At 37.7% G+C, this 18,167-nt stretch overlaps 1 protein-coding gene across 4 annotated transcripts; it reads right to left on the reverse strand.

Annotated features, from left to right (window-relative positions):
* Positions 1 to 5,208: 5,208 nt before the first annotated feature.
* Positions 5,209 to 17,892, reverse strand: atp6v0a1a (ATPase H+ transporting V0 subunit a1a). Of its 4 annotated transcripts, none has more exons than XM_088007678.1 (22): positions 17,546 to 17,892; positions 16,247 to 16,409; positions 15,786 to 15,864; positions 15,520 to 15,617; positions 15,003 to 15,131; positions 14,143 to 14,225; positions 13,713 to 13,839; positions 13,552 to 13,634; positions 13,375 to 13,468; positions 11,999 to 12,211; positions 11,751 to 11,901; positions 11,449 to 11,588; positions 11,136 to 11,293; positions 10,836 to 10,926; positions 9,799 to 9,917; positions 9,502 to 9,718; positions 9,298 to 9,405; positions 8,583 to 8,690; positions 8,054 to 8,071; positions 7,503 to 7,620; positions 7,234 to 7,405; positions 5,209 to 5,916 (listed from the first exon to the last, which is right to left on the reverse strand). In XM_088007678.1, the coding sequence occupies exons 2-22, from the start codon at positions 16,361 to 16,363 to the stop codon at positions 5,823 to 5,825; spliced, it is 2,517 nt and encodes an 838-aa protein (XP_087863804.1). In that variant the 5' UTR covers positions 16,364 to 16,409; positions 17,546 to 17,892; the 3' UTR covers positions 5,209 to 5,822. The 4 variants fall into 4 exon arrangements, with proteins under 4 accessions (XP_087863804.1, XP_014824951.1, XP_087863805.1 ...); XM_014969465.2 differs by having other exon boundaries at positions 17,440 to 17,891; XM_088007679.1 differs by lacking the exon at positions 17,546 to 17,892 and adding an exon at positions 17,341 to 17,359.
* Between the last annotated feature and the right edge of the window lie 275 nt (positions 17,893 to 18,167).

An 18,167-nucleotide genomic window follows, 5' to 3' on the forward strand; every position in this document is an offset into this window, starting at 1 on the left:
ATCCTCTACAACTTTTTAAAACTAAGCAGAAAATCTGCCAAGGAATTAAGCCTTGAAAGAATAATGCAGTTCAAATTCAGGTGGTATATAAAAAAAAGGCCTTTTATAACGCAAAATGCCTTCAGATAATATGCAAAACTTAGATAAATGCATAATATTTAGAAGTACTGGTTCCTGTAAATTGCATGTTTTGCATCTGAGACACATTTACTTCCATAACAACAGAGGCAGAAACTATATGTGCTCTTAGTTATTTCGCTTAGAAATCTGACCATATAGAGGGAGAAATAATTGTGGGTAAAAAATATGAAGAATGAGGAACATTATTTCACAACTTCAGTGTACCATGGAAAGACAATCTGTCATCGCACAATGAAGTGCAAGATGTTCAAATCACGCCAGCAAAAACATAGCCGGTTCATGGGACATTCAGTATTTTTGGATTTTTCTGGCTGGAGAGACTCAGCATGTTGGTGTAGCTGCTTCTGGCTTATTGAAAAGCACAGAGTCCTCTATCTTCTGCGCCTCGATCACGAAAACACCAAAGCTCGAAGCCACAGAACAGCTGCGAAAGCATCCACTATCCCAAAGAAAAATCTACTATAAACTCAGAAAAACCTTTGGACATTCCTGTAGTTTGTCCTGCCAAGTTAAAGTGCACTCAGTCAGATAACGGGGCACAATAATAAAGCTCGCTGTCAATGGGATTTCTCCTTTGAAAGAGCAGATTTAAGGTGTCGGAAAGCATAAACATGGCAGGATATCTGGGGCTCTTATGCAAGCTTGCCCCCCATCCCTGGTTATACATGACACACTGGGAATTATCAAATTAAATGAGCTTTTCTAAGAAAAAACTAAAAGATAAATACAGAGGTCTATTATTACCTCGGGCTGTTGTAAAGTAGAAGCCCCCCTCTGGAGACATGTGACTGGAGAACATGATGTTCCTCATTCCAGAGTGGCTGAAGATTTTAATAGTCAGGCCTCCCAAGATGCCAGGAGGAAGAAGTACTTTTTTTAGATTTTCTGATTGCTCCACTTTCACTTTTTAGTGGGTTGAATTATTTCCCTTTTTTCAGGCTGATACTTCCACGTTTTACAAATGACAATAAAATTATCCGTTGCGGTTAAGGACTTATATAAACAAGATCCATATTAGCCTTTTTTTTTTTTTTTCTAACACTGAATCGGAGCGCAGGCGAATTTGTCAGCCGGTGCATTGAGTGAACCATTCTGCACAATGCATTTCTACAAGCAACACACTGGATTTCAGTTTCTCTTTTCACTTCAACTCAATTATAACAAATAGTTTTGATGCTAAATTGAATGGTTCCTGGAAAATTGAGTCAAATTCATAAAACAATATTTGTACATTTACTTCCTGCTCTGAAGGTACGACCTTTAAGTAATTAAAATATTTTAAATAAATAAGAGTACCTTTGATTTTAACACAAACTACATATATAAGGTAGATTTTTTTTTATTACAACCAAAACACTGGGACAAAGATGATACGTTTTTGGCAGAACATCCTGTTGAACAGCGCCCCCAAGAGGAACAACACAGCAAGTTTTTTACTGACATTAAAAACTACATCTTGTTTATTTATATAGACTTCTAACTTCGTAAAGTGACTTCACTTTGGTAGTTCAAATAAACAATGAATTTATAGATAACTATAAATTCATATTTCAGGCATTTATTTCTGCTCATATTTGATTATTATGACCTACTCCTAATGAAAACCCCAAATCTAGTTTTTCACAAAACTGAAATAAGAACAATAAATAAATGTTAGGAAAAGTATCCAACAGGCAGTCACTGACACCATACACAAGGAAGGTAAGCCACAAATGACAATTGCTATTCAGAGTGAAGCATCCAAGCACATCCAAGGAAAGCTGAGTGGAAGGAAAAACGCTTGGCACAAAAAAAAAAAAAAAAATTAAGACAGACTACAGCCTTGAGATGATAATGAAGTAGCGCCTATTCAGGAGTTGGAAGATTATTTACAAAGTGTGGAGTAAAGCTCCAACTGTATCATTTACTTGTATTGATCCACTTTTGGCCCAGACACAAAATCTCAAGTGTCTTAAGAATAAAACTATCTTGACTGTCCAACACAGGCTGAAATTCATCTTTTTTAAATAAAAGTAATTTAAAATTCAAGGTCAAAGAGTGTGAAGAATCGGCGGAGAGAAGCAGAATCCAAACTGCTTGAGGTGATGATCTGAGTTGCGGTGCCATCTGCTGGTCAACTGTGATGAAAGCACAGGTCTGTTTAGAACACGTGTCAAACTCAAGGCCCTCGGACCACATGTGGCCCGCCATGTCATTTTATGTGGACCGCCCCAGCATTTTATAGGCCGATAATTGACTTAAAATAGGTTTTGAGCACGAATTGACTACAAACTACATCTCCCACAATGCACACGATTGTTACCAGCCAAACATTACGGCTTCTCGCCACTAGAGAGCAGCAGAGTCACCTCCAGCTGCTTATTTATTTTTCCAGCGAATAAAACTGAGACATCGACAAGCTAACATCAATACCTCCAAGAAAAGAAAAAACGATTTACAAGTAATACTGTGAATGAAGATGTGTGTGAGTTGGTGTCAGGGCGGCAGGTCGTGCTAGACTTTTTTTGTTATCCGTTATCTTGACCGACAACATAAAAAAAAAAAAATCGGTCATGTACTATTTTTATCCGTGAAATTACAATCATATTAACATCGGCTATTTAGTCGCATTTTATGCGGTTTATTTAATATTCACCGTGAATCCAGATCCCATCACAGATTAAGCAGATAAATGTATCAACATTTTTCTCGTAGTGACAAAAACCACTGACTGAGGCCCCAATAACTTTTAATAAATTAAATTAAGCGACTTCACTTAAATTAGCATCACTACACCCGCTGGGGTCTGATAGCACTTCCTCCTGGTTCCCATCTGCAGAAAAATCTGCGCTAATTCATCTGCCAGTTAGATCTGTCTGATCCAAACAGATAAACTGAACTCTGTGAGTGTTTTACCCTGAGCGATCCGGTGTGCGCTTTTACCAGGATTTTTTATTTTTTATTTTTTATTTTTTGCGTGGTTTCGCTTCTCCAAAACGGACAGATGTTATGTCTGCAGCTCCTCCAGAGCGCCGCTCTCCTGGGTAACTTGCACCCAGAAGGCTCCATTTGTTAAATCCGCTGGATGAGTTTCTCCCAGCGGTTTCTAAGTCTTCGCAGTCCGCTGACTGCGCATGTTACAGTCTAATTAACTTTTGCATTGTCATTTATTTCCTCAATATAAACTGACGGCTCCTCAAATGGATTAACACAACGTTGCATTCTCTTTAGTTTTCTCTGGTCTGTAATGGAGACTTGAATTTAACACGTCATTTCAACCAAAGGTTTGTAATGCGCTTAAAAAATAAAGACTCTGTAGAACCATTTTGAACTGTTGATTTTATTTTTGAGCCATTTTTAATTTTGAGATGTTGATTTTATTTAACCATTTTTTATTTTTGAACCATTTTTTATTTTGAAGTGTTGATTTTATTTTTGAACCCTTATTTATTGTAAAGTGTTGATTGTATTTTTGAACCCTTATTTATTTTGAAGTGTTGATTTTATTTTTGAACCCTTATTTATTGTAAAGTGTTGATTGTATTTTTGAACCCTTATTCATTTTTGAAGTGTTGATTGTCTGAAAGACCTTAGACATGAATTGCCCCATACGGGGATTGACCCGACGACCTCAGCATTACCAGCACCGTGCTCTAACCTGCTGAGCTAACTCACCTACCTTACAAACTGTTGAGTTTCCATGGATTTAAGAAGAACTTACATGATCTTACCACAATGAAAATTTGATAAAGGTGCTTATATTCTAATGTTTTTCAAAACAACATACATAATATTTTATTTTCCAGAGATTTTGTATTTTGAAGTGTTGATTGTATTTTTGAACCATTATTTATTTTTGAAGTGTTGATTGTATTTCACATATATTTTTTTATTTTAATGTGTTAATTTTATTTTTGAACCATTTTTTATTTTTGAAGTGTTGATTGTATTTCACATATATTTTTTTATTTTAATGTGTTAATTTTATTTTTGAACCATTTTTTATTTGTAAGTATTGGTTTTATTTTATAGCCATTTAGTCAAGTCTCGGTAGAACCATTTGTCTCTGCTAATGACATCTTTAATACAATTTTTTGATCCCAGGCTTAGTTTATTGACTGTAATGTGAAATTAGGCACAAGTATAAGTCTGACAGTTTGTTCACCAAGTTACTGTGCTCTCTGAGAGGATCTGTGGTATAAGTATTTGATATTGTTCCATGCCCATCATTGACATTAGTCTCTAACAAAATGTGGATCATCTACCAGGAACACTGCAAAGAGTATGAGTCTCTGTAGTGTAGTGGTTATCACATTTGCTTCACATGCAAAAGGTCTCTGGTTCAAAACCAGACAGAAACAGATTTTGCATGTTCTATTCATCACAGGTGTTTACTAAAGGTCAACAAGGGTTCTGTGGTGTCATGGTCTGTACTCTGAATCCAGGCATCTGAGTGCAAGCCTCAGTTGAAATTTTCATGCGCTGCATCTAACATCATCAACTTTGGAACCTCAAACTGAAACAAAGCAGAGAAGTTCAGTTCCTGTAGTGTAGTGGTTATCACGTTTGCTTTACATGCAAAAGGTTTCTGGTTCAAAACCAGACAGAAATGGATTTTTCTTGGGGTGCAGTGAGACAAGAGCCTTCCCCTTTCATGATGGTTCATTTGCCAATCGACTTCAATGTAGGCTTCTTTGAAATCGAAGCTACTTTACCTGTTTAGAATTAAAACGCTGATTGAACTTTCTGTCCGAGTCCTATTTAGAAGAAATCAGAAGTTCCAAGCTGCCCGCTCCATCAAAGCGCCTGCTTTAATGAACAGCACATGATTAACCATTATAACCGCAAAGCCACATAGAAAACTTATGGAGCAACTCAAAATTTTAAACAGTAACATTTGTGATTTTAAGGAACAAATCAGTCAAATAACTCGAGTTTAAAAAATATAAATCTTATACTTGTGGTATTATTATTTCACAGCCTTTCACAATGTCAAAAGGTTTTGAAAGCGGGAAGTGGTCTGGCTAGCAGACACTCAGTTGCAACAGGATACCGACGTCTTGAGGAGTGACGACAAAAACAACTTAAACCAGTTCTTCCAAGTTTATTGACATAGATATGGACGAGGTCAACCATTTCTAACACACGAACATGAACATGTCTGCTTCCTGCTTTAAATCCCTTCTATGGCTACAGAAATGTGCAATGAAATACTTCAGATTACTACAAATGAACTGTGTGCAGATGATTCATCTCTTTCATGTACACCAACAGGAAAACACTAATTACTATGTTATATGCTTTTGCCCTCATAGTCAGACTTTTGCAATTCTGTTGGAGTTTTCTCTGCAATAACAAAAACTTCAAATACAAACACAGGAAACGACACAAGGACGAACATTTCCATTGCTGTCTAAACTTCAGCAGAGAGGAGATCTAGTGTATCATGTCGAAGATTCCTCCAACAAAGAACAGCAGTGCAGGTTTTATAAAGAAAAAGACCATATAAATAATATTAAAGGAAACAAGACAGATTAAATAAAGCTACTATAGGATCACCAAGTCATGAGTTATTACCAGAGTTGTTCTGGTAATGTAGAGATTTAATCACACACACAAAAAAAGTACAATAACAACGAAAAACACTTTTGGACAACACACACACTGAAGTTATGGGAGAACCAAGAGTAAAAAAAGCCGTTTCATTCTTCAAATCTTCCCTCTAAGATGCTGTCAAAGGTGAACGGGAGAAATTTGAAGCCCTGACCTGCGTAGAATTTGGTCTGGAACTCCACCCTGAGGGAGGAAACAGGAGATACAGTGAAGAACCATTAAGCGAGAAGTGTTTCAGATAATAACCTTGTTAGGAATACAGTGGTGATGGATAGCAGGCTGGGGTAAAGCTGAATGGAGCAGTCAAAGCCCATGACCTCTGCTCCTGATTCCAGCCTGGAGTTACTCTTGTTTATATCATGAATCTGGCTCTGAAGCCAGAGACACCCAACACTCTTCGCTTCAGGAAAATGATCAGGAGCTAATTTTAAACGTCCAGTCTGAACCGACAGCTGGATGACCTTTTAGCTAAGGAGTCAGGAATACCCATCATTCCTAAGCCTGACTGTTGTATAAAAAAACAAAAAAAGTAGGTAGATGAACATTTAAAACATTTTAAAAACAAGGATCAGATTTCCTGTGGAGCACAACATACACTCTTTAGCTAGATATCTAACATCTAAACAGATTCAGGCTTTTTCTAAGGAACAAAATGTTATTTTTCTGCTTTGACCTCACTGTCTGGTAAGATAACCCAAACAAATTCCCTACAGCTACAAGGGAAATTAATTCTGAAACTGTGACGGGATTCCAAAAAATGATGCACCTGTACAAAACAATACCTTCTACTGAGGTAGATTCATAAATAACTTTTTATATTTCCTGCCTAAAGCTATGCACTAACATTTTTTTTTCTATCTGCGTTTCATTTGTAGTCAGAACTTGGAAATTCTGACCTCTGAGTTTGAAAAAAAATCATCTGGAATGCCGATCTGAGTTTGGACTTCGCACTCAGAAAGTCAGAGATCCAATATGGCAGCTTCTCGCATCAACAACAGTAAGATGTGATGAAAACAGGTTTATTTTACAACACACACTTGTAAAAGTGAACCTAAAAATCAGTGCTACATGGAACACCTGCATTTCTAAACAAAACCAATAAAAAGTGGAAAAAGTGGATTTGAAAAGTAAGAGTTACAACAATAGCTACTTGGGCGCCGCCATAATGGAATCCTGTTAATTTGAAAGTTAACTCGGTTTTATCTTCGAGTTCAAACTTCCGACAGAAACGGAACGCAGCCTTACTAATGAAATAATTTAGCGAGACTCATTATGAATTTGTCTCTGCAGAAGGAACACAGTAGCCACCAGGTGGAGCCATCGCTCTGAATTTAATTTACACTTGACATGAAAATGAAGGATTCAAAAAATAAAAAGAGTAAAAAGGCACTGGAGTCTGATTAATGTCACAATGAAACAGAGAATATAAATACTGTGGAATTCATGAATGTGAAAGCATTAGCAAATCATTATACAAAATATCGATGATAGAAAACTTACCAGTGCAGTCGAAGTGCGTGCAGAAAGGCAGACAGTCCTTCCATAATGAGGAGAATGGCAACTGAGAGAACAGCAAAGAAGCAAAAGATGATGGCCAGAAGGACGAAACCGCCAAAGTTTCGAGATGAAAGGCCGAGGCGCATCACCATGGACCAAAGCACCTCTGACAGCTCTGTTCATGAAAACATAAAAAAAAAAAAAGACTGTTTTATGGGTGTAACAATGTATTTCTGAAAACGCGTGTGTGTGATGCTTGTGTTGTTCCTTACGTGCATGAGCGAGACTGAGGGCCCAGAGCCGCAGATAGGAAGCAGTGTTAGAGATGCAGCCGAGGCAGTACTCAATGGTGTGAATGGCCTGATGCACAGCCATATCTGCAAAGTTAAACTGTGGAAACACAGACAAACACATCAGCACGACAGTTGAAGCAGAATGTCTACAAGTCCTGAGGCCCACAAAAGAAGGAATCTGGCTCACTGAACGTGCATGATAGTTAGAGTAGTTAACAGGGGAGCTGTTATAAATGAAGCAACCTCCAAATTAGTAGAGGAATTGTCCTCTTTGGACCCTGTGAACCCAAAGTATCAGCTGCTCTACTGATGCGTCATGCACATCACCGAGACCTCGGGGGAAGCATTGATCTACCGACGCCCAGTGTTTGATGAAACACCTACAACGCACCGGCATACGCAAACATACCCACAACCAACAAACCTAAGGGCAAAAGCCGACGAGGCGAGTTGCAGTGAGAAAAAGAGAACAGAGACATGCATGTTTTTTACAGGAAGTGATAAAGGTGCAGCATTAACTCCGGTCCTACCTCTTCCTCCTCAGGGGCCTTGAAAGCAGGTGACAAAAGGGAACTCTTGGTTATTGAAAACACATCAAGAGACAAACATCAATGACAGAAAAGAAGTAGGAGAAAACAGTTACACATGTGGGCATTTCAGCATCCTGCCCACACACAAACACGCAAAACTAGGTTCTGTTTAAATTTAAATAGATAACTAGGCTACAAGAGCAGCAGGATGACTGAACAGCATGTCACAGAAAGTCACACGCATAGATAAAATCACATAAGCGTTGAGAAAAGTATGGAAAGAAGGAACAACAATCCACCCTTATCCATAATTGATGTTTAGTTTTACCACAGTGGAAGTGGAAACATGAGATTAGGTTTCAGCTACGGCTGAGTGGCTGAATTATTCAAACATGTGAGAGGATCATTTTACTGCCATCTGCTCTCTCAACAAACTGCTGAACTGCTGTTCCTTCTGCACTGTACGCAATCTGTATGAAATCATTTCAAATACAAATATGAATTGCCGTCGGACCGAGACTTAACTTACCTCAGGTTCCTCCTCAGTCTGCTGCGCGAGCTGGTCGTGCTGGATGATTTCCGCCTCGTCCTCGGTGGGACCGTTGCCCACTCGGACCCCTCCAAAGTTCTGTGTGCCCTGAAGAACAAGGAGTTTAAAAAAAAAGGGATAAATTAGGGCTGCAACTAATTATTATTAACGATTAATCAAATTTAAAATATGGGCACATACTGCAGATTTTTCATTCAAGTCGTTTTTATAAAATATTAGAAACACATCAAAAGATGCAAATACACAATTTGTGTTTTTAAACAAGAACACAAACATATTAATGGCTTGATAAAAAATAATGGGATTCCTATGCCACTTTAAACATCCTCTGCTTGATCATTATAAGCAAAAGATGCCTCTTCTGTAGTGAAAAAATACTTCTACTGTCAACATGTAAGAAATATTACAGTGTAAGAGTGATTTGTTATTTAGAACCGAACAATATCTGGACAGTCAAGGTTGATTAATATGATTTTTTTTTTTTTTTTTTTAAGAATTTGAACCGGGAAAAAACTAAAACAAAGTACATACATTTGTACAGTTTTTCTGTGAGTGTATTGTTCTTTCAACAATTGTTCTATTAATTCATTAGTACTTAATTAGTTGACAATAATATGACTAATCAATTTATCACGACTAATTGTTTTGGCCCTAGTATAGATGATCCTCAACTCCAAGATAGTTTTGATCTTACCAGATGTTTTTGCCACAAATACTGTCTCCGTAAAACCAGAGTTTTCACGACCAACATGCAGGGAACACATGCTAAGGCAATTATCACCAAGAATATTTGCAGCCCCATCTACAGAGAGAACAGAGAAAACCAGGGAAAAAAAAGATCAGCTTCCTGTGCTTTTCCCTAAACTAAAAGTCTTGATTTTTACATATCAGGTCCAACCTGGCCCCTGTAGAGAGGTTTGATAGTGGGGTCGTTGTAGCTGAAGAGAAACATGTTGATGAAGGCAATGAGGAGACTGGGAGCCTCTCTGGAGGTGTGGGCATCATAAGACACCCACTTAAAGAAGATCAGAATGACCAAGTAGCCAAACAGACTGGACATGAAGAGGATCTCTGGGATGAATCCCAAGTAGATGTTCAGTGGTTTTTTGAAATATCTGCAGAAATGCACATCATTCCATCAGTTTGTTATTTTAATCCGACAAAACGGAAACCAAAAATGAAGACATCGACTCACAGATGGTTGAAGAGACTTAGAGTGACTCCAAAAAGCATGTGGATGACTCCCAGGATGACAGACATCTTCATCTTGAAGGAGTTCAAAAATGACAACTTGTTGATCGAAATACTCCATATCTGAGAAAAATGCAAAAAAATAAAATAAAATAAATAAATAAAAAATTGTTATAGAACCAAGTGTTGCACATTAAATTTAGTAATGATTAGAGATCCACCAATCAGGTGGCAAAATGAGTTGCAGATTATTTGATAGAGCTATAAAACGATAAAAAAACAATCACATTATATTTTATATTCTTGAGGACCAGAAAATGACATCAAAAATGATAAAAGATATAAAATTTAATAAGTTTAACATTACATGTGGCTTATCAGGCAGTATGTAGAGAAACAGATATTTGAGTATTTTTACAAGACGGAGAAAAGACTGGGAGTGGTATTGTTAACCTGATTTGCATTACTTTATGCCTGTGCCGAAACCTATTTGCACTGTAAAACAGTAATGCAAATTATTTTGGAGCAGCAATGTGTTGTGATTTGAGAAAATGTCCCACATTGCTTCAGAGAATTGTGCACTTAGGTTATAGGAATCATGAAAATAATTCTCATTATTTAATATTAATAGTAATTTGTTCTTTTAGTTTATGCTGAAACAGACAATTTGTGATCATTTCCAAATCCATTCAATACAGAAAAATAGATATTTTTCCACTACATGTAAGTTGCATCTTTCTATCATATTTCCATTCAACTTCAAAAATGTGCATCAAGTATGTAATAATGATGCATTTATAGCCTAAAAATTGTGGCAATTCTTAAGTTTTTCTGCATTTACTAAACTTGAACTTTCACATTTTCTCAGTTTCTGGTCTGCAAATTGAAGACCAATTAACAGCTTGAGATGCTGTTAATTGGTGCATCTCAAGCATGTAAACCTTGCTAAAGTAGGAGATGTTCATTTTAAAGGAGCGGCATTAAGAAAGATAAAACAAAAACAGATAAAAGGAATATGTTGCATAAATCCTAAGGATTTACTGGATCAATTCCAATGGGGTATGGCCCTTTAAAAACTCCATCCAATGCAGGATCCAACTGGAGGGCTGTGTTGCCTTTAAGTGTCTCATCTCTAAAGCAGAGAAAATAAACACAGATCTGTTTAGTTTACTTCAACTGGAGCAAAAAAAAAAAAAAAAACAGTGACACAACAGCAGTCTAATAAATAATAATAATTAAGAATTACAGTTTTGGCTCCTAGAATCAGCTGGTAAACAGTAAACACAGCAGTGACGTTACTTTTAATGCAGTACTGAGTACATTTCTATCTGTGATACTTACGTCCAGTTGCCTCCTTTAAACATGGGTCTCACGCTCCATCCAGAGCCGAACATATTGAGGGACTTTGAGAAGCAGTCGTTGTAAATAAGCCCAGTGTACATTGAGAATATTCCCATCAGCAGTATGATATAGCGTCCTGCAAACACCATGTTGAATATCTGCAACAAAAAAGTGTCAATAATCAGTTCAAGGATAAAAAACATGTATAGGAGGATTTAAAACAAGCATGTTGACTCAAGTGATCAGGTTTTGTAAAATACTGCAGATTCTCTGTGGCTCAGCAGACGGATTGATGAGCTGAAACCATTCATACCTCGTTATCATTCTTCTGGGCCATCAGCCTGCTTTCTCTTATCACAAGGTAGAGAGCAGCGCAGGTCATGAGTGTCCCATGGCCCAAGTCACCAAACATGACAGCAAACAGGAAGGGGAAGGTAATAATGGTGTATGGCGCTGAAGACACGAACGCAGGCATCAAACGAAGAGGACGGGGGTGATGGTGGTGGTGGTTGTACATGAAACGAGTGAAACATGTCAATGAGTATGTGCCAACAGGGTGAGCATGGATAACCAAAAATGACTGAGAGGACAGGAAGTGTGAGAAACCGTCAGAACCTGGGTTCATTTCACGGTAGCTGCCAATCCCATAAGCGTCTACAATGTTCTGGAATCCAGAGGTGAACTTGTTTGTCTTGTTATACGTGGGTGGGGTCTGTTTGGTCTGCATTCGATTGAGAATGGAAGGCACGGTGGAGCCACTCTTCTCCTGCGGAAAACAAAACCCAAGACGAACGCTTTCACTCAAGTTTAAAAATGTACACCAGAACGCAGAAATCCCCCCCCCGACCCTCAAGTTTACTCACGGTCCCCCTCCGCAGTGCAAACTGGATGGAGTCCATGTCAGACACAGGACACCACACCTCGGCGATCAGACACTTCTGCGTGACGTCAATGTTGCAGAGGTTGAGGGTGTGGTAGATGGCCTTCATCTTCCTCACCTTGATGAACCACACCCTGACGGTCTTGGCCGCAGCCTGCAGGACCCTCTGTCTGTGATCTTCAGTCTGGTTCAGAACCTTTATGAGCAGAAGCAGACGTCTCCCACATGAGTGAATCGATTCTAATCGATTCACTTCCTGTAGCTTATCACTTAAGCTACAGGAAGCTTAAAAGATAAGTAAAGCTACACCACAGCTTGCTTTGTCGGAACCCACAAATGAATATTGATTGCTTTATTATAAAAAAGTCTTTATTACAACTTTCTGCAAGACTCAAAATACTGAATTTAAAGCAAACTTGTAATGTTAGGAAACATCAATTTGCATGAAGTGACTTTCTGTAAATTCACCTAGCTCATTTCTGCAAAGCATATGTCCATTATAAAACAAAATGAACAAAAAAACAAGTTATTTAAATTTTTTCACATCAGTGGTGAAGTGAGATGGCTCAGACATCAGATCAAGATGCATTCTCATTGCATCTTGATGCACTGAGAATGCCCTGAAAAACTTGTATTTTGCTCCAAACAGGATAAAACATTAACATCGAGTTGTGTTTACAATTAACCAGCTGTCTCATCCACTGGATGTTTCCATACAAGATAGCAAAAATACCCTCAGGCGTGCTGCTGTATGAATCACATTCAACACTAATCCCTGATCAGCAAATAGCAGGACATTTAAGCTCTGTGCCCACACCTGTTGTCGAGGCAATGTCTCATTCTGCAGACAGCACTCTAAATAACTTCTGCTCGCATGTACTCAGAAGAATATCAGTCCATCCACAAGGTTTCCCAGCAGGTGTTGGGCTTTGCCCGATATTAAACACGTCATGCTAGAATTCTGTGTAATTCCATATTGTGATAATATTATTCTCAAATTAAATTCTCAGGGTATCTGCTAAGACTTATATCAAAATATATTGTAATGAGTATATATATATATATATATATATATATATATATATATATATATATATATATGAAAAGAGTGATTAATCTTTATTCATTAAAGAAAAATGATATATTGTCCTGGGCTACTTTATTTCTGACGAGCAACCTATACAACAAAATATGCTTCCAGTGGACAAATTTAGAAGTTATTATTTAGTGCAAAGAAAGAGGGTTTAGCCATATCAGAGAGCTAGCTAGAATATAAACAAGTTTGAAATCTGAACAGCAACAGAAACAAAAACAGACCGCTATAGCAAAAAAGTCTGGTTTTTCTGAAGGTTTATTCACCATTTGCAGGTCATCAATGCGAGCATTCACTCCTGCAAGCATCTCTTTCCTCTCCTGGGGGGTTTCTGGACACGGGTATAATGTTGCTCTGAAGCTAAGGATGAATTAAAAAGCAAAAGAAAGCTGTTAGTTATGAAAAGGTCATCCCTCACATTGCGACGATGCTGAGTCACTTACCCCTCACAGATTTTCTTAACTCTATTCTTCAGCTGGTCTCCCTGGAAAAATATGATGAAGACGGACTTGTGGACCTGGTCACCCTGAGAAAACATTGCTCGGTTAGAAATCAGAGTAAAAACTCTAAACATCTGATAAAACTGGTTATGAACAGCACTGACTGAGGTGGGGTCCTCTAGGGGGTCTTCTATATCTGCCTGCCGCAGGAACACGTTTCCTCTGCAAACTCGCCACAGCATCCTCTCAAATGTGGGAATACGTTCCCTGCCTATGACTCCAGCCACAAATCTGCAGCACACACATTGAAAAACAATTTTTTGTTTTATTTTTCTCCATTTGGTTTTTATTTACTTCTTTGATTATGCTTAAAACAGCTATAAATGAATGGAATTGGCTATTTAGAGTGATTTTTTTTTTTTTTTTGCTTTAGAGGATCATCCCTCATGTCTGGAAAAGAGCTTAAAAACTTAATGTGTGTGTGGGGGGGAGGGGTGTTTGCGACCCCAAAAGCACAAGCTGGAAATCCTCCAAATGAGACGGAGAAAACATGTTAATCCTGTTAAATCACACAAGTGTAGAAAACAGACTCACCCAAGTCTGAGAGGAGCTACTCGGGTTGGCTCATTGGGATCCAGGAGAATGGAAGATTCTTCAAGCAAACTGGGATCTTCCATCTGTCAAACAGAAAAACAAACCACATTTGTGACATTAAGTCATCATACTAAGTCCCAGATCTGAATTTATGAAATCCCACTTTTATAAAAAAAAAAAAAAATCTCCTGACCTTATTAAAAGAAACTTAGTCAGAGGAGTTTCTATTCAATTAGCAGGTGACCATCTACTTGTTATGAGCTCTGATTTAGGTGAATGATTCATCTAAAGAAGCTGTAAAAGATCTCTCTGCGCTGTCAGTTGACACAGTTTTGCTTGTGAAGGCAGTGAAGTGGAATTAATGTTGGCCAAAGGTTGCTTAAGCACAGACAGGATCTGGCATTTAATACCACTGGGCTGAAGCACCAAACAGTGCATTTACTATAATGACTGACTAAGCTAGATGCTGCAGTCATGTGAACAACTATGAAAGATTACGAGTGAAAACACCTTTTGTTAAAATCGAGTAGAAATAAGTGCAGCTTTGTGTTTTGATGAGAGCAGTGCTGTGAAATGTGGTTCAGACAAAAAAAACAGGAAATAAGTCAATTAGGGAACACAACTTATTAATATACTTAAAATACTGATGTCATCATATCTTAGTTTTTGAGTATTTGAGGTACTATATAAATAAAACATGAGCAACTGAAGCTACGTGTAGATTTAATTCTGGGTGTTGCAATCTTCAGCAGAAACATCTACCAAATTCACAGTCATCTGTTTCTTAGTAAAAACGTAATGCTGAAAACCAAGAAGCAGAAAACGACACTTCAGAGGTCTGTAAAAGGAATAAAACCGACCTCATTGAAAAACTGCTGAGTACGGTGCAAAATGTGCTTGAGTTCAGTCAATTCCAGGAAGTTTTTCTTCAGAGCCTCTTGGTTGGTGTTGATTTCCTTCAGCTCATTCTCGAGCTTCTCAAACGTAGCCTGTGAGGGACAATACAAAAAGAGTGAGTAAGGATCCAGACCTCCATTTGTAAGAACTCTGAAGTCCATATCTATATTTTGAGGGTAATTTTTCAACACTAAAAAAAAAAAAAAAACTAGTACTAGTAATAAAAAGATCAATTATTCTGTTAACTGACTGAACTTTTGTTCTAAGCATGATTTTAGTTTTTTTTTTATAACTCTTGTAATAAACTTATGAAACTCTTCTTGCACTTATTGTGTTCTTATAGACATCTTTATTGTTTTATGATTTCAACTAATGAAACGCTCTGGACTCCAACCTTTATCACATGATTAATTGAAAAGCAAACATAAAAACTACAGACTTGTTGCATGAAGGCTTATAAAAACAGAAGAAAACAATCACCTCCAGATCAATCATGTCCCTTGGAAAAGGAACTTCAGGGTTTTCTCCTGTGTCCATTATGGGGATGTTGGCCTTCTTAATTTCTTTTTCAACAAATCCTGTCAAACAATTGTTAAAGCCAAACAAGTAAACTTAAAAACAACGGCATCTCACACAAAGCAGAAGCTTTAAAGCATGTCAAACAGTGTTTTTAGTGTTAAAAACTGACAGAATCAATTGCTTTTGAATTTCTAAAAAGTTTATTGTACAAGAAAAGAAAAGCTCACTCAGTTTGCGATCCATCTCCTCACATCGCCGCACTTCATTAACAAACTTTCTCTGGAAGACGTTTACATCAGGATTTAGCTTCAAAAAAAAAGAAGAAGAACAGAGTTCAGTGACAAAACATACTTGCTCAACTGATAATTTCTTACAACTGCTGGAGGAAGTTAAAGCCTGATAAGGTCTCAAGCTGTTGCACAGGACTTTTCTGTTACACACATCCTATATTCACAGACAACAGACTGCCCTTGAGACTAGTTAGGGAAGGGTTTTCTCATGCCTGGAACGAGGAGTCAGCTGTGAGCACATGACCCAAAGGGCATCCACCATCTAAACAGCACTTGACAGCACTACTAATGTAGCCAAATTTTATTCACCTAAACAAAGATGACTAATATATTCTGCAACATTGAAAACTGCACTTTTAGACAGGAAAATCCAAAGACAAAAAGTGTTGTGGACTTACATCACGGAACTGCACCATCCCAATCTCTCCCAGTTCACTGACACAGCAGTAAGCAGCTTCCGACTGGAGGAAGAGCTGGGCCAGGGTCATCTCTTCACTTCTAAAGAGTTCCCCCATGGTGTTGAAGGCTGGGAGTGCCCAGCACTCTAAACTCAATCAAGATCTATGGAAAGAGAGCATTCATTATTTACTGTGAATATTAACTGAACTAATTTAACAGATCAGCCATTCATAGCATTTCTGCACTCCATCTCTAATGGCAGAGGTCCATAAACAGCTGAGTGTCACCTTTACACAGTTGTGCTGCACCCAAATCATATATATACCCATAACAACACCGCTGTTATTATGGGTATGAATGGACATGTAACAAAAACATAAAAAAGGTTCAAAGAATCCGGTTGAAGTGAAATGGGTTAGCACTTACTGATTGGCTTTTGCTAAATTTACCTTTAAAATTTAATTTAGTAGATATTAACATTTTAGCATCCAGCAGCTTCTTACACAAAACAAACTTTAAATGCCAGGATTATTTGAATACCTTGAAACTAAGAAGCATAACGACCACACAGCGCTAATCCGGGGATTACAATGAGTCAGCTGACTTGTTCAAGATTCAACAGCAGCTCCATCAACGCTATGTAAGCCCGTCAACTCTGTTTCTTTTTTATATATTTACCTGGATAATGCCTCGTGTTTTATTCACTCAAAAAGTACTGAAAAATATTAGGACGTTGTCCCATTACTGTGGGTTCACTTGTCAAACCTCCGATTAGCCGTGACCCAACAGGTACTACCCAAAAAACTAAGTTGACATGACACTTTTTTACAGCAACTTCCACATAAAATGCTATAAGTAACCTCAACAGTGTAAAGCTAAAGCCAGGGTAATTTTATTAGCTATTAGCCATAGTTAAAATTGACAGCTCGACTTCACTAGCCTTATCCGTCTTTGCTAAACCGAACAGAAAACATCATTTTCATTCAGGCTAATGTTAACTTTGTCGTCTACTTCACTTAAGTAGCTACAACACTTTAAATAGCAGTTAGAACTAAATAAAGCTTTGAGAAACGCTATCGACTATTTAGCACACCTGTTGAGCAATATTTAGCAACTTTTGCCACCGTAGCACGTCAACATTACATTAAAGTAGGTCCAAACCGCTTATAGCCACATTGGTCGGTATTCTTACTATTAAAGTATGGACTGTATCCTTTCTCCTCTTTGCTACCCGTTCACTTTCTCTCGGTTGTTTGTAGAGGAGTGGTCCGAGGAAAGAAGGAGTAAACGCAGCTCACCAAGGCGGAAGGATCCTCCTGGTAACGAGTATCGATTGATGCGTTCACACGTCACGTGACCACTAACTGTGGACTCTATTGGCTCAAAAGCGGTACCTCGATACGTCTCTTAGTTTAGCTCTAAACTTTTATTTTGAAAACCATTACGGAAAATTACGGCGTAGCTCACTTTGTTTTGAGTAGTTTATCGCAGACATCCGTTGAGTCAAAAAAAAAAAAAAAAAAAAATGGAGCAGTTTATGACTACTTTAGGAGAACTAGCGTTATAATCACAGTATTGTGTTTAGCTACTAACAATACAAATATCTACAGTTGAGGCGCTACAAAAATACAAAAACAAAAAAACAAAAAAACTCAATGGCTGTAAAATCTCGATATACTGCTCTCTAGTGAACAGATCATGTAACTACATTCATGCTTTAATGTTTTATACCTTATATTTAAATATTTACGTATATTGAATGTTTCAACTAAAATTGAGAGGTCTTGACTACCGATTTTCCTATTATATGACTATGACCTCCAAAAATTTCGTAAAACTTCAAACACAGCAACTTCTTTCTCATACCCACAGGTTGAAAAGCTTAAATACTGTAGTGGATTCATTGCTAACATTTAATAC

Source organism: Poecilia mexicana, unplaced genomic scaffold, assembly GCF_051168715.1.
Source record: "Poecilia mexicana isolate PSO_F unplaced genomic scaffold, ASM5116871v1 scaffold_8, whole genome shotgun sequence".
Taxonomy (NCBI): domain Eukaryota; kingdom Metazoa; phylum Chordata; class Actinopteri; order Cyprinodontiformes; family Poeciliidae; genus Poecilia; species Poecilia mexicana.